Consider the following 22,715-nt stretch of genomic DNA (forward strand, 5'->3'; position numbering starts at 1 on the left):
CAGTTAATTAACAGGTTTAGAATTTTATATTATTTTATATATTTACTATTTCAAAATCATGGTGCCATACATGGTGATTAAACTGTACATGTGAGCACATTCTTTTGCTGTGGAATTATAAGAAATATACATACTAGTATGCACTACAGCTGATATTAAACAAACAACAATAAAAATAATATTTAACAAAACTGACATAGCAGTAACAGCTGATATCAATATGGCACGTGGACCCAGATCTTAAGGAGATTGTTTATCTGATATTGACAACTTGAGCAATGCCTGGTCAGATTCCTCATTTACCTTTCCTGGTTTCCGACTCCGCTTGAAGGTTGTCCTGGTCTATGAAGAAGTCAGTGATCCCTTCCAGAACCAACCTCTTATGACCCTGTATGGAGCAGAGACCAGGTGATGATCAGTTATCCCAACAAACTCTTAACATTACTGTTTGCTTATTTACTTACATTTTGTCCAAGGCTCATAATTAATACACAATAATTTGTTTCAGTTTGTAGCAAATGATGGTTGGTTTGTCAGTTTAACGCCACACTCAGCAATATTCCAGCTATATGGCAGCGGTCTGTAAATAATCGAAGTCTGGACCAAACGATCCAGTGATCAGTATCATGAGCATCGATCAACACAATTCGGATACAGATGACATATGTCAACCATGTCGGCGAGCCTGACCACCGATCCTGTTAGTGACCTCTTACGACAAGCATGGGTTGCTGAAGACCAATTCTAACCAATTATTCATAGGTCGGTAGCAACTAGAACTGTTACCAATCACTCAAAATTAACAGCCATCTCTGCTGTTTCAGATACCTGTGATATTCAATCAGGTTCTAACCAGTGCTTGCACTGCCCACCTTTGCAGCCAGCAACAACAGCTGATAGACCAGTGCAGGTAGATCCTGGAGGTCAAGGTCACGCATCCCACGTAGGACCTTCTCAACAACAAACTTGAGTTCCTCCTGTGTGAGGGGGACGTCCCGGAACATGGCAGCAAGGTGAAGGACACTCTGTGGGTTCCATCTGCAAAACACAAGGATAAATATTGTCTTGTGAGAGTATGTCTACTTTGTGTGCCGTAGTGATCAGTGCCCACTTGCACAAAGTAGTCTCAGCATTAAGACAGTCGTAAGTCCCATACTTTAACATAGACATGATAGACTTATGATAGTCGCTGCACTAAGACAACTTTGTGTAAATGGGCCTGGCAATTGATCCTAATTGGTTTTGAGAACCTATAAATATTCTACTTAATTAAGAAATTTTCCAAAATCTAGTTAAATTCTTATGTTCTAATTAAATATCCTTAGGGAGTCAATGTCAAAACAACAAACAGTGGTCCTCAGCAACCTTTTGCTATAAGTAAGTAACATCGTATGAGTTTTTCATGAAAGAAAAGATTTTTTTCAGATTGATGTTTATGAATGTGGTGACAAGACCCGCTCGTACTTGTGTAATTGTTATAGCGCGAATGGCACAAGGGCCTTGCCTGGAATGAACATGCAATGAGTTCTTACAGTGCTGGGTGCCCCAAGATCTTAAACAGTCCCACTTCCACCTACTTGCAGGAGCAGACAGTGTTGAGGACATGACTCTTGTACTCTGATCCCTTCATGGAGCTCTCCCCGTACACCACTGCCTCCTGGATCAACAACACTGACAGCAACTTAGGGAACAGCTCCAGTGCTCTGAAACAGAATGTCACAGAATCACATCCACAGATCTGGTCATTGTGAATGTTTTTATGCACAAAAGTATTTGAAGAAAAAAAATAATTCAGTCAATGTTAGAGAGAGGGAGAGAGGGGGTAGAGGGAGTAGAGGGTGAGAGGGAGAGGGAGAGGAGAGAGAGAGAGAGGAGAGGAGAGAGAGAGAGAGAGAGAGAGAGAGAGAGAGAGAGAGAGAGAGAGGGCAGGGCAGGGCAGGTAGGTAGGCAGGTTTTTACTCTGTATATAGCAATATTCCAGCAATAGCACAGCAGGCGACACCAGAAATGGGGTATTCGCGTGACAAGTGAACATTTTAACCACAAAGCTACCCCACTGCCCCTAAGTTGCTAGTAGGTGTGTAGGGAGTCAGGATTTGTATCCCTAACATGTCCAACAATATACCCCAAATATTGAGTCCTTACTTTCCTCCCTGTAGCGTCCCCTCCTTGATGGACTCCACGAAACTGCTGGCCAGCTCCACCAACACTGTACCAGGGAGAGAGTCAGCCTGCAAATAGAAACTTCGTGTTACAACAGTACCACATCTTGACACAACCCCTGTGTCCTGCATATAGAAACAATGTGTTACAACAGTACCACATCTTGACACAACCCCTGGGCCCTGCATATAGAAACACTGTGTTACAACAGTACCACATCTTGACAGAACCCCTGGGCCCTGCGTATAGAAACACTGTGTTAACACAGTACCACATCTTGACACAACCCCTGGGCCCTGCGTATAGAAACACCGTGTTACAACAGTACCACATCTTGACACAACCCCTGGGCCCTGCGTGATAGAAAACACCGTGTTACAACAGTACCACATCTTGACACAATCCCTGGGCCCTGCATGATAGAAACACTGTGTTACAACAGTACCACATCTTGACACAACCCCTGGCCCTATATATAGAAACACCGTGTTACAACAGTACCACATCTTGACACAACCCCTGGGCCCTGCATATAGAAACACTGTGTTACAACAGTACCACATCTTGACACAACCCCTGGGCCCTGCGTATAGAAACACCGTGTTACAACAGTACCACATCTTGACACAACCCCTGGGCCCTGTGTATAGAAACACCGTGTTACAACAGTACCACATCTTGACACAACCCCTGGGCCCTGCGTATAGAAACACTGTGTTACAACAGTACCACATCTTGACACAACCCCTGGGCCCTGCATGATAGAAACACCCGTGTTACAACAGTACCACATCTTGACACAACCCCCTGGGCCCTGCGTGTGATAGAAACACTGTGTTACAACAGTACCACATCTTGACACAACCCCTGGGCCCTGATATAAACACCGTGTTACAACAGTACCACATCTTGACACAACCCCTGGGCCCTGCGTATAGAAACACCGTGTTACAACAGTACCACATCTTGACACAACCGATGGGCCCTGCGTATAGAAACACTGTGTTACAACAGTCCTACATCTTGACACAACCCCTGGGCCCTGTTCCAATCTTAGCACTAAGGTAGTTGTGGTACCAATACTTTCACATGTTTAACGATAGTTGTAGGGCTAAGATGGCTCTGTGGATCAGGACCCTGAACATTCAAAAGGTATTGTCATATTCTGATATCTGACATGATAGAATTGATAAACCAATATTATATAGGTTCAAAAGAAAGAATTGTTAAATTAGACAAGGAATATATACTTGGATAGATGGCACAGTGTGTGCATTAAAAGGTTAAAACCCGCTTATTATATAATAAAACATTACAAATATCATGTCACCGGTTAAATTGTCACTAAATCAGTTTCCATGGCAGTAGATTTGTTTATTGATGGTCATGTTTGGGTTTTTTTCACATGCTACCAAATCAAAATTCTTCCATCAGGTCTATTCTCTCATACAAGTAAGAATTCTGTGTCTTCAAAGCTCTAAGAAATTATATCAAGCCATGTTGCTTTGTTTTATGCCTGTTCTTCAACATGTTTAATGCCACACAGAGAATTATCCAGCTGTATGACTATGGTCTTTGATAACAGGACCAGACAATCCAGTGATTGACATCATGAACATCGCTTCATGCAACTGGGATACGATGATATTTATCTTGCCTCACATTAGTGGTGGTCCGATTAATTGAAATAATCGAAGATTGGTCGCAGTGACTAAATGACCAAGCAATCGATCATGTTTTCTCATAATCGAACACAAACAATTCTGGAACACATGTTTTCATAAACAATATTTTTCGCAAGGTTGGTTTTGTCTGTTACATTTCATAAGCACTACAATCTCGTTTTCAAGTCATGATTGAATTTATCTTAAAGACTCCAAGAAATTTATGTTCCTGACATACTAGTCATCCTTTAAAGATGTGAAATTTTGCCCAAAAACCAAAAAGAACTACATGGGGTTTTTTTATTTTTATGTGCATTAACAAATTTCATTAATGACGCTAACCAATTTTTTTCGATGATTGATCGGTTGTAATAAACCAATCATCAATTATGAGATTTTAACCAATTCCCAACACTACCTCACACATAAATGTCGTTTTCTGATTGGCTGAGGGCTCTTCTATTATTTTCAATGTACCCCACTTACAAGCGAGTAATATTTTCTACGTACCCTCCTGGGAACGCAGAACTCATTTGGTACTTCGTAGTAGTAATTCTTTATCTCGAATAACATTGAATCACATGTGATGTATGGAAATTACCGATGTTTTGCGAATGCAAATTGATGGAAGGGAGATAACTCTAAATTTTCTTTCTAGTCGTCTGTATACTCCATACTGTGATCAAATACCCGTGCTTCAAACAGTTCAAAATTACCATTGGGGTGTTAGGTAAGATAAATATGTTGTTCACTGGTCTTGAAGGGGACATGGGCTGATGTACCCTCGATGTTTGTTTATGTTCCCTGAGCCCTATAGATTTCAACTATGCACCAAAATACAAGGAATTAACCTGCATTTCCTTGGATTCTGCATGTAGGTAGCAGTACCTTGAAAAGATTGATGTTTATAGACAAGGAGTATTTCGTAATACAAATAGCTTCAAACCCTCTTGATTCCAAACAAAAGACACCACTTAAGAAACAGCCATACCTCAAGCATCATGAGTCCAACCAAATTTGATGCCATCTTGGTGTTGATTTCATTCTTGTGTAGAATCTTGACAAGATGCTTATACACCAGGAGGAGACGCTCCACTCCAGAAGTCTCCGTTGATGGAGACCCTGCCACCAAACAGTCTCCATCACAACATGCAGACAGATTACCAACAGTATCACTAGAGACTTCAAAATTCATGTTAGTCACAACTCATCCACATGTTATATTCATATCGACTGTTTTTACATCTCAGACCACCATCATGGAAAAACTGCTTACCAACTTCCATTTTGGGGAAGAGTGAGTGAGTTTAGTTTTACGCCGCACTCAGCAATATTCCAGCTATATGGCGGTGGTCTGTAAATAATCGAGTCTGGACCAGACAATCCAGTGATCAACAGCATGAGCACTGATCTGCGCAATTGGGAACCGATGACATGTGTCAACCAAGTCAGCGAGCCTGACCACCCGATCCCGTTAGTCGCCTCTCAGAGCTCCAGATAAGATTTAGCTCATGTGGGTGCTGTACCAACTGTACTTTTTTTGGAGTGGATATTATGCATGTTGAGTGGGTATTTCATTTTCCATTACCCACTGCTTTCAAATATGTGGGTATTTCAGTGATTTTACTCACCTAAGTATATGTCTTTGAGTAAGTTTACTAAGCAGGTATGTACTGCCTATGTCATACCGAAGCAAAACCAACTTAAATATAATGGAAATGATTTCATAAAAAAAATCACTCATCCTATACTGACAGTACAACACTAGTCCTATACTAACAGTACAACTTGATACTAATCGATGTCTTTTTCATTATGCAAGTGATTTTTATAGATATATTCCATACGCATATGTTTTAAACTTTGTGCATATCTAACATTTTTAATGCGTAATTGGTATGCAACAATTATTTTTCAATGCGTAATTGGAAATTTTCTGTGTGTATTTTACCCAAATACGCAGCTTATCTGGGCCTCTGGCCTCTTACAACAAGCATGGGTTACTGAAGGTTCATTCTAACCCTGACCTTCACGGGTATTTTGGGGAAGAAATGGTGGCTGAGATCACTGACTTTGTGTGCTGATGAATTGGTGACTCACTCTGAGAGAGTATAATGAATGGCACTCAGTTCAAAAGTACAAGAATCTATATTTCTTTGAGAAAGTGTAATTAGGGCCTCTTCAAGGTTGAAACGAATTTAGGGCATTTAGAGGATAAAACGTCAAAATGTCAGGTTTTTACAAGCCTTTGTGAACCCTGCCTTCCCATCAATAAAACCTTTGTAGAACTATAACACACAGAGTAATAATCATGATCACTCGATTTGGGAGATTTTCAATCATACTAAATTCAGTGGAAACTTTCAGGAAGATTCTCTCCATACTTGTCAATTCTTGGCCACTGTGTATACTCAGATAATACTCTGTAGGGTACTGACAAAGATGACTAATTTTCAGAATTAGTCACCAGACCTCACTAAAACTGCCAACTGCAGTTGTTGAAGCTAGTTGTGTGTACTCAAATTAGTGAGTTGAATCATAACTATCTGCATGCAAATCAAGGCAAATTGAAAATAATGCTTCAATTATGTTTATTTTCATAGCAGGAAGGTAGACTATATTCATTTTTTTTCAAAATCCGCTATTCTTATCAGACATTAAGACAAATAGGATGCATCTTATGATTAATAACTGTTATAGACATTTTTACCTTGGAAAACTGCTTGTAAAAAGGCCAATGGATCTCCTCGTCCTTTGAGAATTAAGTTGTTCAGCATGTCTGTCAGCTGTGTATGCAAACATACAAGCGAGAACAGTAATTCCGCACGTCCGGTAATTCAGCGCAGCTGCAATAGCCTACTTCTGTATCTAAGGTAAAATCGTCTGCTACCACCTTTATGCTTGAAATCGGGACATTTCTACAAGGGACTGGCTTTTAATCACTAAAGGGAAGTAAATAACAGTAATTGACAGACAAATTGACAGTTTTATGAACATTCGTTTTCTTCAGACTTCTAAACCTTTGGTTTATGCGCATCAGTTGCTGCGCAAAATTACCGGACAGCAAGCGATGTCGTCAAAATGCCGGTAAGGTCAACCATATGGCATAATGCAACGTTACAATCTTATAGTCGTCAATAAAACTTACATTTCTAGGTAAATATGATGCATACCAGCATGTTTAGTCACATAAACCACAAAAAATAAGAGACGTTAGTTGCCGTGTTGCGATCGATGTACAAACCAGAAAAGTGCCACTTGACTTTATTTTGTTTGTTTGTTTGTTGTTTAACGCCACACTCAGCAATATTCCAGTTATATGTCAGCAGTCTGTACATAATCAAGTCTGGACCAGGCAATCCAGTGATAAAAATTTGTACGAAATCTAAATAAACATAACATCATGTTGAATAACTCTCAGATGGATTAATTATCATGGTATGATGGAAAATGAGTTGACACAGTACAGTGAGTGAGTTTAATTTTATGCCGCTTTTAGTAATATTCCGGCAATATCATAGTGGGGACACCAGAAATGGGCTTCACACATTGTACCCATGTGGGGAATTGAACATGGGTCTTCGGCGTGATGAGTGAATGCTTTAACCACTAGGCTACCCTACAGCCAGACACAGTACAGCAAAGGATGTTTCTCAGATACATTTGAATACAGATATTGAAAAAAGGAATCCCAACTTCATTCACAAGTAAGCACTTCTATTTATCATGTAATTTTAATTTAATTTAGACTTGTAGTTTAATATTTAATTGTAAACTTTAAAGAGTACACTTTAATGTAAACATGATTTATGCCTTGCATGTGATTAGAAACAGTCAAACATGCAGTAGAAGTTTTCATACACTGTACTATGTATACTTATGTACATGTAAACATCTGTTGGGAAATAATGGGTAATGTAAAATGACTTATACCTTGCATGTTACCAGATGCAGTCAAACACACACAAGTTGTAATTCACATACAGTACAAAACAATACTATGTACCTATGCCTACATATGTATCTATAGCATCTGCAGACATATAATGGAAAATGTAATATCGACATCAGCCCTATGCCTACCAGATGTAGTCAACCTTGTAATCATTATTTATGTATTATGTAATTATGCCTGCTTATCTATTTGTAGCATCTGCAGAGAAATAATGGTTAATGTAACACTGACTTAGGCCCTATGCCAAACCTGTAACTACTACCTATTTAAAAATCTTATGTATACCTTGTATATGTGAACATCTGTTCATAATTATAATGTCATGTAAACATGTACTGGGAAATAAAAATATTAAAATAAACAAAAATCAATTTAATTGTAAATTAGTGATCCTTATACTTCAGAGCTTTAAGGCCTGTAGCACTTTAGTGGAGAAAACCCTGTTTTACATGTTTTATACCTGGGATGGTTGCAGGTCATCCAGTGCAGCTGACAGTTCATCCATCTTGCCTGCATCACTTAGTCCTACTATTTTCTTCTCCATCATTTAGCATATACACAGGTCTTAAGTTAAATCCTGAAATCTGAAAAGCATGAGACACAAAATTGCTAGTGCTAAGTTCAAGAAGCAAAAGAGCAATAATCATAAATATCCTCGATGGGAAAATTATTAACGAATATTGATATGAAAAATGTGTGCTTGATAATATCTTACATGAACTTTTGTAACAGAGATTTCAACCAATTGCCAAAACTAATTGATAGTCAGCCCTTTAATTGCCCATGTATTGATTGAAAAATTGATTGAAACCAAAGACCACATGTTAAGTCATGTACTATGTATTTATTAATAGATCCAGGCATACATTTGTCAGTCAGCTCAGAGACCATATAATAGATAATATATATTATATGGTCTCTGGTCAGCTGCACGGTGCTTACCAGAATCTATATACAGTTGTTGCTTATGTTGGTTAACGCCACATTCAGCAATCTTCCAGCTATATGGCGGCTGTTTGAAAAAAGTCAAGTCTGGACCAGACAATCCATTGATCAACAGAATGAGCTTCGATGTACACAATTGGGATACGATGACATGTGTAAACCAAGTCAGCAAGCCTGACCACCCGATCCCATTAGTCCCTCTTACAATAAGCAAGGGTTACTGAAGACCTATTATAACCCAGATCTTCATGGGACTGTCGCTTATGAAAACATCTGAATAACATAAAGCATCTCTTTTGAAAAAGGGCGATCAGTTAATTAACAGGTTTAGAATTTTATATTATTTTATATATTTACTATTTCAAAATCATGGTGCCATACATGGTGATTAAACTGTACATGTGAGCACATTCTTTTTGCTGTGGAATTATAAGAAATATACATACTAGTATGCACTACAGCTGATATTAAACAAACAACAATAAAAAATAATATTTAACAAAAACTGACATAGCAGTAACAGCTGATATCAATATGACAGCCCACACGTACGGTTTCTCGATCACACACTGTCGATCAGTGCTTGTAACTCTAACTGTTAAAGGCACTCTACTATCTGTGGGAAGCATGTGGAACATTAGTTTAACGGTATTTGATCAACAATACACCTACTGACAGATGGCACGACCAAAGCCGTCAGCTGGATCTTCCTTCTCAGATGTCCTCAAATTTCGCGGGTAATTCCGTCGCACTTCCGGGCGCTTTGTCCAATGAGATTTGCTGTATCGTAAGCCGCCCGCACGTCTATAACCAATGAGATATTTCAATAAGCAGCTCGGCTCAACTTCCTGTTTGTAACTGTTGTCATTTCATCGACTTGATGCCTGTCGTTCGGCAGGGAATTCTCGCTGAGATTAAATCTTTAAATTGTCACTGCTCGTCAAGATATCGGAGTGAACAAAATGCCTCCAAAGAAAAGGAAAAACGACCAAGACAACACCAACAATGGATCTAAAAAGAGGAAATTGCCTGATACTTTGTCTGCAGGGAATGACACACTGCCTCAATTCCTTGAAGACATCAGTGTTTTTATTTTACCAGCAAGTATAGAAAAAGCAAGGATGCAGATATTTAGGAACAATGTAGAAAAATATGGGGGTGTCATTGACAAAGAGTTGACTACGACGACTAGCTACCTCGTGGTTGATGATAAAATGGAGCCAGAAAGGCTTTGTAAGCTTCTCAAACTTGAGAAAGCACCACCAGCCACTGTTGTCAAATCTTCATGGTTAAGTGGTTGTTTTCGGACGAAAACAAAAATTGAAACTGAGGATCACACATTAGATATATCATGTGTCTTTACAAAACATGAATCACCAAACAATTCTGACTCAGAAGAAACGTCAAACACAATGAAATCGGAAGAAAAAGTGCCAACTTCAACAAAACCAGAGTATGCAAAAGCAGGAGTTATGTTCAATGCATTCAGAAAAGCAAAGAATGAAGACCAATTATCTGACAGTGACTATGTGCAGAGTGATGGAGAAGAGAGCGAAATGGTTGGTCATATAAACCTGTTTACTGACAGTGGAGTTACCTCAGCTGGCACAAGCTCAGCTGATACAACACCTAATACGTCTCCCATGAAGCAACTGCCTGTGAGCTGTGTGATATCCTCCCAGCACACTGCAATCATTGCAATCAAGGGTGGAAATAACTTTAAAATTGCTAGTGTACTCCGATACAGTGGCACATGTAAAATCACTTGCCCTGATAATTGTTCCACTGTACCGGTCGTTTTCTTGTTGATTTTTTAAATAAACAACATAATTTACATTGGAAAGTCAACTGGACACCGGTACAGTGTGATATACAAATTTGCTTGCCCGACAGAAAATAAACACTAGATGCGGATGTCGGGCAATGGGTTATTTCCACCCCTGGCAATGTTATACCCTTAGGCATTAAAGACCACATTTACTATTTATTTGCACTTTATAAAGTTTATTTGCCTGATATTATGGATACGTCTGTGTAATGGCTGATTCTTGTCTAAGACTTCACATATGTCATACAAATTATTGGCATAAAAAATAGAGAATCCGTAATGTCACCATCTTAAATTACCATTAGATTCAGTGGACAACACTTTACTAATATCTTGATTATTACTGTTGAATAACTTATACAAGACAGCTGTGTAGGGATTTAGTCTTCTATCACTGAATGTGATCTGTTTGTTCCAAACAACCAGTGAAAAACTGATAACCATGGTTACAGCACATACAATGTTGACCATTTTGTATGTTTCAGGTTGACAAGTGGATTTGTGCTCAGTCATCCAAAAGCCCAAAGCCAAATTTAAATAAACATATCACAGATAAATTAGAGGTATGTTACTTCCCAAATTATTGATGATAATTCACTTTTCTGTTTGACATTGAGATCATGCAGGTATACTGCCAAAATTCTCTATTATTTAAGCTCACCTATTTAAGAGGATTTGTCATGTGTTTAAAATACACTTGATTTCCAAAATGGGAATTTCAAAGTTATACAACATTCCATATTGTCGAGTAAAGGAATCAGGTGGTCAAACACAGTGACTAGGGGCCCAGTATCCACTGTTTGTAGCATTATGTAATAATAAAGTAAAGAGTTATGATAAGTCGTAATGTTACGAATGCTTTGTGGATTGGGACCCTGTTTAATTGAGTTGTCATCCCTCAATATTGTGGTACATTCCTCACCTCAATGATCACTGGTTTGTATGTCATATTGCTGGATTATTGCCAGATTGCTGAGAGATGTATAAAACCAAAAATCAAATACATCAAAGGGAGAAACTTATTTTTTATGTAGATATACTGGACAAAAATAGTTTGGGATATATGTAAATTTTGAAATTATGAAAATAGCTGCCAAACGGTACGTTTTAGCGACTTGACCCGTCCGGGCCAAATTGTTGGGAATTCAATTGTGCATCTGTACAAGAGATTTGGAAGTGTTGGAACAATTAGTTCTTGAGATATTTGCTGTGAAACTTTGAAATTTTGGAATTAATTTTGAATTATCTCCCCTTTGCTATATAACCTGGAGCCTAGAGCTTTTTAAGGGGAATATCTACACCTCGGTGCGCATCTGTGTGATTTTTTTGTAAGCGATTCAGAGCATTGGTTTAGGAGTTATGTTTGGTACAAAAATCGGCGGAATATTAAATAATAATAAGAAGAATCCGTAAGATTACAATAGGTCTCCTGCCTAGAGGCAAGGAGCCCTAAAAATACCAGTATCCCTAACTTATTTTGTCCAGTATAAATTACAGGTTGTGTTGAGTGATATGCCCGGTAACATGTCCAGGCTTAATTTCACTTTCTGCCCAGGAAATGGTGAAGAACTATGAGAGCACAAATGACAAGTGGAGAGCATTTGGTTATCAGAAAGCAATACAGGCTCTGAGACGACATCCTAAACCGATAACAACATGGGAGGTAAGGCCTGGGATATGTCAGATTATGATCATGATGATACTGACAATGTTCATAACTTGTAGGAGCGTGACAATAAACTGACATGTTAATGCATCGCATATTTTCAAGATTATGAAATGAACCCATGAACCTGAACCTGTCGTAAGAGGAGATATGTAAACGATTGATTGGCTGGCTGTGTGGTTTGTTTGAAAGTGTGTTTTTGTATCCCAATGTTGTGAATTGTTCTGATAGGACGGAACACTGTGATAGATTCTAAGAAAGATAGATCTCTTTTCCTCTGCAGTTCAAACCCCAAATCCAAATTTTGTAGCGTTTCCATGTGGTCGAATTCTTCCAAAGCAAAGGGCATAGCATTATGCATATCTGGGAAAAGAATTACAATCAAGGAAGTATATGATAAGCTGATGTTCTGTGACAGGAGGCACGATCGCTGACCGGTGTTGGGGCCAAGCTGGCAGACAAGGTGTGGGAGATTGTGGAGAGTGGGGGTCTGCGTAAACTGGAGGAGTTCAAGTCCAACGAGGAGTTGAAGATACTGAACATGTTCACAGACCTGTGGGGCTCCGGACCACACACAGCCAGGGTCTGGTATCAACAGGTGAACATTCACATGTCAGCTGTCAACAGTTGTTTTAGAAAACCAAAAAGTATCTCACTCAGTGCACAAATATGTCCTCATCTGTGTGATTTTTTGTAAGCGATTCGGAGCATTGGTTTAGGAGTTATGTTTGGTACAAAAATCGGCGGAATAATAAATAATAATAATAAGTGGTTGCAATGGTGTTGTGATTAGACTGGTTTATGAAATAGCTTGAAATACACAGAGGTACAAATAAGCTGCGTATCTGCATAAATTACGCAAATATTTATGTGAGAACTCAATTCCTAATAAGTCTATTGCGTACAAGTATGCTTGATTTTTTGTAAATACTCGATACGTTTTATCTTACATGAGTACACACAAAAATGTCAAATCATAACTTGCAGACCGGTGCATGGTTAGATAAATTAACTGAGGTATATTGAGAGGTTCTTTATCAACACATGAACTTGGCAAGTTGCAGTCATTCTTATCGTTTCTCATATTACAGATGAAATATAAATAGCAAACACATAAAACAACATTTAGACTTTATTATATTTTTACAATTAATGGAAAATGGTACCCAATTGAGTTTGAGTGAGGTGGGTACAATTTATTTGGTTACTCAAAGGAAAATTAGGATACCCAGTTGATATAAACATAAGTGATTACATAACTCAATGACTTAAAAGGTAATCTGTAGCTCTGAATACAGTATCTTCACCTTTACATTATATAGTACATTTTCTGTTTGCATTGATTTGAAGTTTGTTTTCCAGATATTGTAATCAGATATGCAGCTCTAAATTCTTATTGTACTGATACCAAGAAGTTATGATGAAAATGTGAATATTCATCTAGGATCTGAAATTGTAGCAACAAGGAGTGGTACCTAGAAAGACAGCATGTAAACTTGAGGATTCATTTTAGTATCATAATTTCTCAAATATATTTAGTGTTATTCTAACTATCCTTAATTATCCCCCGCCGTGCGTTTAGCGCGAAGCGGGGGATATAGTATTGGGCTCCATCCGTCTGTACGTACGTATGTCCGTACGTACGAATTGGAATATCTTAAGAACCGATGACTGGATTCTTGTCATATTTGGTACCTAGGTTCATCACAGTAAAAGAAATGTCCCAGTCAGGTTTGGGTACCTTGCCTCATTTCAAGGTCACAAGTGGACATTAACGTTTTACCCTTGTCAGCGAGATATCTCAAGAACCATTTACTTGATTTTCTTAATATTCAACACCAAGCTTTATCTAGGGAAGGTGCAGGGCCCAGTCTATTTTGGTGACCTTCACATAATTTTCAAGGTCACGGCGACACTTTGAAGATTTCAGCATTTTAAACTGCATGTTAAGATTGTCAGCGAGATATCTCAAGAACAGTTCACTGGAATTTCTTCATAGACTTTCAAGACTTCCCTTGAATGTTTTTCAATAAGCAATTGTTTATTACTATTTTTGCATATTTCATGCACTAAGACATTCATGTCACGGTCGAAGTGAGTCTTGAAAATATTTGTGCGTTTGAACAACTACAGTGCAACATATCAAGAGAGGTTGACTGGTCATGTTTTTGTTTACATTTAACTTCATCTTAAATTACAACCTTCACTTTCATTACTTTTTAAGTTTGATTTGATAATTTGCGACGGGGGATTATGTCACCTTAGTGACAATGCTTGTTGTCAATATTTTGAGTTGGCATCATTCTGTGTTCAGGGTTTTCGAAGCCTGGAGGACCTGCGCACCAAGGCCAACCTGACCCACCAACAGAAGGTGGGGCTTCGTCTCTATGACGACCTGCTGGACCGCATGCCGCGGGAGGAGGCTGGGGAGATCGAACAAGTGGTAAGTCACCATATGGTTATCAAAGCTGCCCGTTCTTCTGTTGTACATTTGGAGTTATCACTCACTGCTCCAGATGAAGAAAGCCAATAGTTACTACATTATATACAAGGTTATCACTGCTGCAGGTGAAAAAAGCAGCCGAGTCTATCCACCCTGGCATCATAGCTCAAGCGTTACTACATGCAGGGTCATATCGTTACGGGCAATATACAAGACATGTGGTGATGTGGATGTCCTAGTCACCCACCCAGATGGGAAGTCACACCAGGGCGTGTACGGAAAACTCATCGCCAAACTCAAGGAGGAGAGTAGGTTATATTTACCCATTACTTTAAGTTTTGTAGGTTGTGCAATAGGGTGACTTATTGGTTAAAGTTCTCTCTTGTCTTGTCAAGGACATGTGTTCTGCTCCACAAATAATTACAATATGTGAAGCCTATAATACCCTAGCTGTATTCTGTTATATTCTTAAATCGTCACGATATGGCTGAGATATTGCCGATGTGACGTTAAATATTAACTCACTCACTCACTCTTAAAGTTCTGTTTTGGCTGTCAATCACTATAAGCAAAGGAGATGGGAGATCTGTACAGCTCCCATGTCTTTTCATGCCGAATACCACTGCTTATATAAGGGGCGGTGGGGTAGCCTAATGGTTAAAGTGTCCACTCACGCTGAAGACCCGGGTTCGATTCCTCACATGGGTACAATATGTGAAACCCATTTCTGGTGTCCCCTGCAGTGATATTGCCAGAATAATAAAGTGTCGTAAAACCAAACTCACTCTTTAGTGATTTTTGTATATCAATTAAGATCTAAGGAAAAAAAATTCATGTCAAGGTGAAGGTCACATGAACATGCTTGATACTTTATAAATCAAATGTTTGTACAGTACACCATTTCAGTCAGTAATGGGGGCAGTGGGGTAGCCTATTGGTTATAGCGTTCACTCGTCATGCCAAAGACCCAGGTTCAATTCCCCACATGGGTACAATGAGTGAAGCCCGATTCTGGTGTCCCCTGCCGTGATATTGCCGGAATATTACTAAAAGCGGCATAAAACTAAACTCACTCACTCACTCAGTCAGTAATGAACTCAACATTATTTTTTTAAATGTATGAGTGATATCAGTGATACTGCAATATCCCATCGTGACATTGTACCCAGACATACCATCCTAATAACGGGTTGACAATGATAGACATCAGTAAAGGTGCAAAGAATAGCACCAGTGTTTCAGAACAAACTTTGAATGAAGAGAAATAAAAATATTAAACCTGAAACACTGAACCTAGAACAACCATGTTTGGACGTAGTAGTTCATGTGAACAACATCTTTACTTATCACAATATACTAAGACAGTCCATCTGAATGTTGTGACATTGTATAACATTCTAAGTTGTTCACTTGTCAAGGGGCCGGTGGGGTAGCCTAATGGGTAAAGCGTTGGCTCGTCAGGCCGAAGACCCGGGTTCGAATCCTCACATGGGCACAATGTGTGAAGCCCATTTCTGGTGTCCCCCTCCGTGATGTTGCTGGAATATTGCTAAAAGCGGCGTAAAACCAAACTCAGTCAGTCAGTCACTTGTCAAGAGGGGGACATGTTTATGGGATCATGTACAAACATCGAGGGTACATCAACCCATGGGCCCGAGGGACCAGTGAACAACGTATTTATCTTACCGAACACCTTAATGTTAATTTTGAACTGTTTGAAGCACGGGGAATTGGATCATAATAAGGAGTACCAGAGTTAGGCAACAGCTCAAACACTACTAACACGAAGTATCAAACAAATTCCCACAGTTCGGCATTTCCAACGGGTAACATAGAAAATTTTACTCGCATGTAAGCGGGGTACATTGGGCCTAAAATAAATGCTGTGGTTCTGATTACCCGACTGACCCTTGAATTCTGGTGCCGACCCTATTTTGTTTAAGCGGACTGAATAAAATAAGCTTTCAGATACCATTGCTTTTCCCGGCGCCGACGGACATCGGACATTCTGATAGAGAAAGTTGATATGATGGTCGCAAGCTTGATTGAATAAACAATTACACATTGATACATGTGTTATTAGTTTGTACTTTCCTACCTACCTACGCTAAATTTTAAAGAAGTGTAATCGGAACCACAACATTTTTTTATTTGGCCTTGATTGGCTCAGCCAATCAGAAAACAACATTATGTGTGAGGTAAGATGTTTGTTGGAGCAGTGCTTGGAGCAACACATGCATTCTAAATACTGATAAAGTTTTGACACCAGAAACAGGGATCTACCTTGAGTCCAGTATTTGAGGGTCCCTTGGACTCATATTCTTAATTTTCAGGGGTCCTTGACAACAAAATGGGGATCCCAGACACTTAAATATTATTATTAATACTGTTATTGTATTGTGTATCATGATCATCCCTTAAATTGTTACAGTAATCAAATTGCAAATGATACCATAACTCAGCTAGTAGCAAACTCAGTGATAACTTCTTGTTACTTGATTGGAATTTTTACAAAAAATATTTGGACTGTTTCTGCATCCCTTGGACACGCTGAATAAATTTTGTTGCGTCCATTGTCGATTTTATGCATAGGACGCAGAAATTCGTGTCCCGTAAATCCCTGCAGAAAGCTGTGCTGTTAGCAAGTACATACTTCTTATTTCATTGCAGAGTTTCTGACAGATGACCTTGTGTCAGCAGAGGACAACGGCAACCAGAAGAAATACCTGGGCGTGTGTAGACTCCCTGGGGAGAATAGAAAGGTAGATACACATTGGTTGTAGCGGGTGTTAGTGATGGGAGAAGTTGCTGCTTAGTTTGTAGGTATTTGATATAATAGATCGACATTACCAAGTCTTTCACTATCCAATCCCATTTCTTTTGGATGATAAGATATGTTTAAAACAAATCTCATATCATCATATTTATCTGGCTTAGGATATGTAACTAATTATCATAATCGAATGTTAATTACTGTTAAAAATTAATCATTAAATTAAAATGCTTTTCAGTTTTAATTAAATTCAAATGGGTTTTTTAGAAGTTGAAAACATCCTTATTTAAATACTACAGCTGCTAACCTAGAGTACGCCTGGCACCTGGGCCTCATTCCACATGGCAATCATAGAGGTACGACTATTGTTAATCTATGTTAAGTGGGGTAGCCTAGTGGTTAAAGCGTTGACTGGTCACGCCAAAGACCCGGGTTCGATTCCCCACATGCATATAATTTGTGAAGCCCATTTCTGGTGTCTCCCTCCATGATATTGCTGGAATATTGCTAAAAGCGTCGTAAAACCATACTCACTCACTCACTCGTGATATTTTCAGTATGCATTGTCTGCATTCATCCATTATCCGATATTGTCAGGAAATAGTCGTATGCATTGTCTGTATTCACTCTTCATGGTACTGTGGTTGTTTTGTGGAGTGAGTGAGTTTAGTTTTACGCCACACTCAGCAATATTCCAGCTATATGGCGGCGGTCTGTAAATAATCGAGTCTGGACCAGACAATCCAGTGATCAACATCATGAGCATCGATGTACAAGTACATCATTATTACTCTGTTAATGAAGGAAAACAATCTTAGGACATTATCATTTACACAAGCCTAGTGTCAGATGTTAAAAGCACTACTGTTTGGACTTGTTGTTTAAGTGAATACGTTAAGTGAATGATGTCTGTTGCAGCATCGACGGCTGGACATCATCGTTGTACCTTATGATGAATATGGCTGCGCCCTTGTCTACTTCACCGGCTCTGCCCACTTTAACCGTTCCCTGCGCCATCTGTGTAAGAAGATGCACATGTCTCTCAACGAACACGCCCTCAAGACTGGAGTGGTCCGGAAGGTAAGCATGCAATACACTTATTATCCATAACTTCATCAGATTGAAAGAAATCGTTGTGATTTTATTGTCCCCCGCGTAATGCGGAACTGGGGACTATGTATTCAGCAGCGTCTGTACGTCCCGATTCATTTTAACGTGATATCTCATGAACTGTCATAACCAATGTCTCCAAATTTGTCGACAGCCTACATTGGGGGATTACGCAGACACCAGTTGATTTGTGTGACCTTGACCATATTTTCAAGGTCACAACACTTTGATCACTTTTCAAACTCTTGTTAACGCGATATCTCATGCACTGTTCTACCCAAAATCTTCAAATCTGGTGACATCCTACATTGGGGGTTTATGCAGACACCAGTCGATTTAGGTGACCTTAACATTATTTTCAAGATCACCACAACACTTTGACCACTTTTCAAGCTTTTGTGTGCATGATATATCATAAAATGTTGTACCCAATTTTAGCCTCCGAGCAGAAGAATTTATTGCCATTTTTTACAAATTTGATGTCTGGAATTAACATAACTGGTATCAGGGTACTGTAGGGTAATAAGGGGTGGGGACCCAAGGTAGAAAATGTGGACCCATCCCAGCCCTAATACACACTGATACTGACAGTGGATATGTGCATCTGTATCTATACATTCACATCTACTATATTCCTGAAATATCTTCAGAGTTAGGAAAAGATTCTGAGAAGTGACCATTACTAAAAACTATATCACACAAATGGTAATCTTCTATGTGACCAAAAGATAACAATAGTAAATATGTTATATTTCATTCTACTTTTAGCGGCAGGGGACATTGCCATGTTATTGGCAAACACTTGTTAGTAATGGCTCAAGCTACAATGTTTTGATTGACATGCATTTGTTGTCTATGTATAACCCTGATCCTGGTCTGAAAAGACCCGTGAAGATCCGTGTTAGAATATTGATCTTCAGTAACCCATGCTTGTCGTAAGAGGCGCCTGACGGGATTCGATGGTCAGACTCGCTGACTTGGTTGACAAATGTCATCGGTTCCATTTGCGTACATCGATGCTCGTGCAGTTGATCACTGGATTGTCTGGTCCAGACTTGATTATTTACAGACCGCCGCCATATAGCTGGAATATTGCTGAGTGTGGCGTAAAACTAAACTCACACTCACTCACTCTTACTTGTTGTAAGAGTGTACTGAAGTGGAAATCTGATTGTCAGACAATGTGCCTGGTCAGTCCTCATGTTGCCATTATGGTTGGAACATGAATTGAACTGGTATCATGATAGTGTTTGTTACCTTTGCAATACTATTGGTGATGATTCCATGCTTTGTGTCATATATTGTTTTCAATCCTATTTTCTAAATACATATTATGACAAAACATATCATTACAGTGCAAGATCATCGCACATAGAGATGAATTTTCCTTTCTTTATATTGTTTTATGATACAGTATTGAATAAAATTCAAAATTTCCAGGGAGGTGAGAAGATCTATGATGGCACAACAGTCCCCACCCCAACAGAGGACTCTGTGTTTCAGGCCCTGGGGGTGCCTGTTCGACCCCCGGAAGAGAGAGACCACTAGCTTCCACACTGGCACATCATGCAGTGTGTTAGTTACAGAACTGTAACTTGATGTGAACAGAACTGGAATTAGAAGAAACTATTGTCTGGATGCAAGAATTGAAACAAATTTCTTTGAACCTATTTGTGAATAATGTATAATGCAAATGTGCAATGAAATGAGACTGATAATGTGATTCATAGTAGCCATATTGATAATGAGGATACCTGGTAGCCATATTGATAATAAGGATACCTGGTAGCCATATTGATAATAAGGATACCTGGTAGCCATATTGATAATAAGGATACTTGTTACCATATTGATAATAAGGATACCTGGTAGCCATATTGATAATAAGGATACCTGGTAGCCAAATTGATAATAAGGATACCTGGTAGCCATATTGATAATAAGGATACCTGGTAGCCATATTGATAATAAGGATACTTGTTACCATATTGATAATAAGGATACCTGGTAGCCATATTGATAAGAAGGATACCTGGTAGCCATATTGATAATAAGGATACCTGGTAGCCATATTGATAAGAAGGATACCTGGTAGCCATATTGATAATAAGGATACTTGGTAGCCATATTGATAATAAGGATACCTGGTAGCCATATTGATAATAAGGATACTTGGTAGCCATATTGATAATAAGGATACCTGGTAGCCATATTGATAAGAAGGATACCTGCTAGCCATATTGATAATAAGGATACCTGGTAGCCATATTGATAATAAGGATACCTGGTAGCCATATTGATAATAAGGATACCTGGTAGCCATATTGATAATAAGGATACCTGGTAGCCATATTGATAAGAAGGATACCTGGTAGCCATATTGATAATAAGGATACCTGGTAGCCATATTGATAAGAAGGATACCTGGTAGCCATATTGATAAGAAGGATACCTGGTAGCCATATTGATAAGAAGGATACCTGGTAGCCATATTGATAAGAAGGATACCTGGTAGCCATATTGATAATAAGGATACCTGGTAGCCATATTGATAATAAGGATACCTGGTAGCCATATTGATAAGGATACTTGGTAGCCATATTGATAAGAAGGATACTTGGTACCCATATTGATAAGAAGGATACTTGGTAGCCATATTGATAAGAAGGTTACCTTATAGGGACAGCTTTCTTCAGCTTGTCAAGATGTAAGGATGCAGAGTGTGTGACCTTGAACCTCATTGAAGGTGGAGTGGATATTGGGCACATGTTTTCGGATACAACTAAAGATTGCATTTTAAATGAGGTTTATTGTGAATGGTTCTGGTACAAAAATGGTTAGGTATGTAATAACAAAACATTTGAAAGCTTTTTATGAAAATTGTAATATGAAAAAACATTTTAGTTTAAATCATTTCTATGTGTGTGTAAAGGAATGTGTATGTAAATAGTATGCTGATAAAATTCTTATATTTACATATTTATTGGACTTTTAAATGGTGATATATGTTGAATAACAAAACAATATTTGAATATATTTTGGTTATGATTTTCTGTGTTGAAAATATGAAGGAGTATACAACCTCATTGATCAAACTGTCTTGCATGGTGTTGACATATATTTTTTAATTGTTAAATTCAGTACAATAAAGATTAATGTGGAATTTCATATTTTATTAAGCCTAAAAAAGTCTGTAATTTGATGGGTTGACAAGGTAATAGAAGCAGTTATAATTGTGCTAATTCACAATCATACTACAGAGATGTTTATATGTATTTTATAGGAAACATGGTTTTGATGTAGATCGTAATTTAGTAGAACAAGTGTAAGGACTGACCTCTTTACTTATTACTCTAGAACTTGTAACAACTTCGGAAACATCTTGCATGTTTGCTTAGATACCTTTACATATTTTTAATGTGATACATTTTACTTTAAACTGTAGATTGTTTTTACTTCATAACTCAAGACTGAAGTTGAGTAAAGGGTTCTAAATGAATTTTTATTAATCCCTTTCATCTTATTTGTAATGTCTTGAGATTCACTGGCAGATTTGTACTCTTTACATTTGTTACATGTGACTGTTTCAAAATATGCCTTCTGACACTGACTGAGAAAGTAATTTTCAGTAAATATGAGCTTCTCTGGTAATGCTCATGAGAGGTGCTTATTGTGATTTGAAACCACTAATTGACTGTGTGGTCAATCGGAATTCTATATTTTCGATGGTGGTGTATTGAGTCAGTGTCCATTGATTCAGTTACATTCTCAGGATTCTATTCAATGTTGACAGTGATTTTACATAATGATTCATCCATTGTGATCACAACTCATTGTATTCATACTCATTGTATACAACATGAATTTATTTTGTTATTTTACAACAGTTTTATCATTGTTTTAAGTATGGATCTAGTATCATAAAATTATATCAAACAACCCAAATTTGTTGTTTTTTCATTTCCTGATATTGTCGGGGTGGTGGGGTAGCCTAGTGGTTAAAGCGTTCGCTTGTCACACTGAAGGCCCTGGGTTCAATTCACCAAATGGGTACAATGTGTGAAGCCCAATTCTGGTGTCCCCTGCCGTGATGTTGCTGGAATATTGCTAAAAGCGGTGTAAAAAACAACTCACTCACTCACTCGTGATATTGTCAGGAAATAGTCGA

General features: G+C 38.4%; 2 protein-coding genes across 2 annotated transcripts; one reads left to right on the forward strand and one right to left on the reverse strand.

Annotated features, from left to right (window-relative positions):
* Positions 1 to 295: 295 nt before the first annotated feature.
* LOC124267306 (Fanconi anemia group I protein-like) lies at positions 296 to 9,471 on the reverse strand. Its single transcript, XM_046702225.1, has 8 exons — positions 9,400 to 9,471; positions 8,243 to 8,366; positions 6,538 to 6,613; positions 4,819 to 4,949; positions 2,146 to 2,231; positions 1,578 to 1,703; positions 873 to 1,038; positions 296 to 388 (listed from the first exon to the last, which is right to left on the reverse strand). The coding sequence occupies exons 2-8, from the start codon at positions 8,327 to 8,329 to the stop codon at positions 296 to 298; spliced, it is 765 nt and encodes a 254-aa protein (XP_046558181.1). The 5' UTR covers positions 8,330 to 8,366; positions 9,400 to 9,471.
* Positions 9,472 to 9,571: 100 nt separating this feature from the next.
* Positions 9,572 to 22,487, forward strand: LOC124267282 (DNA polymerase lambda-like). The gene is given in 10 exon segments (XM_046702194.1): positions 9,572 to 10,385; positions 11,041 to 11,118; positions 12,111 to 12,218; positions 12,640 to 12,819; positions 14,536 to 14,664; positions 14,790 to 14,870; positions 14,873 to 14,972; positions 17,335 to 17,426; positions 18,356 to 18,517; positions 19,988 to 22,487. Coding segments are annotated over 10 exon segments (1,734 nt in total). The 5' UTR covers positions 9,572 to 9,689; the 3' UTR covers positions 20,096 to 22,487.
* The last annotated feature ends 228 nt before the right edge of the window (positions 22,488 to 22,715 follow it).

The sequence above is a fragment of the Haliotis rubra genome, unplaced genomic scaffold (genome assembly GCF_003918875.1).
Source record: "Haliotis rubra isolate DU_JTF1 unplaced genomic scaffold, ASM391887v1 Scf130, whole genome shotgun sequence".
NCBI classification, from domain to species: Eukaryota; Metazoa; Mollusca; class Gastropoda; order Lepetellida; family Haliotidae; genus Haliotis; species Haliotis rubra.

Coding starts and splice junctions, on each gene's coding strand:
- LOC124267306 (XM_046702225.1), bottom strand. CDS start 8,329: ATGATGGAGAAGAAAATAGTAGGACTAAGTGATGCAGGCAAGATGGAT. Junction 4,950..6,537: donor TTTACAAGCAGTTTTCCAAG/GTAAAAATGTCT, acceptor GTTTGGTGGCAG/GGTCTCCATCAACGGAGACT. Junction 389..872: donor TGTTGTTGCTGGCTGCAAAG/GTGGGCAGTGCA, acceptor TGCTCCATACAG/GGTCATAAGAGGTTGGTTCT.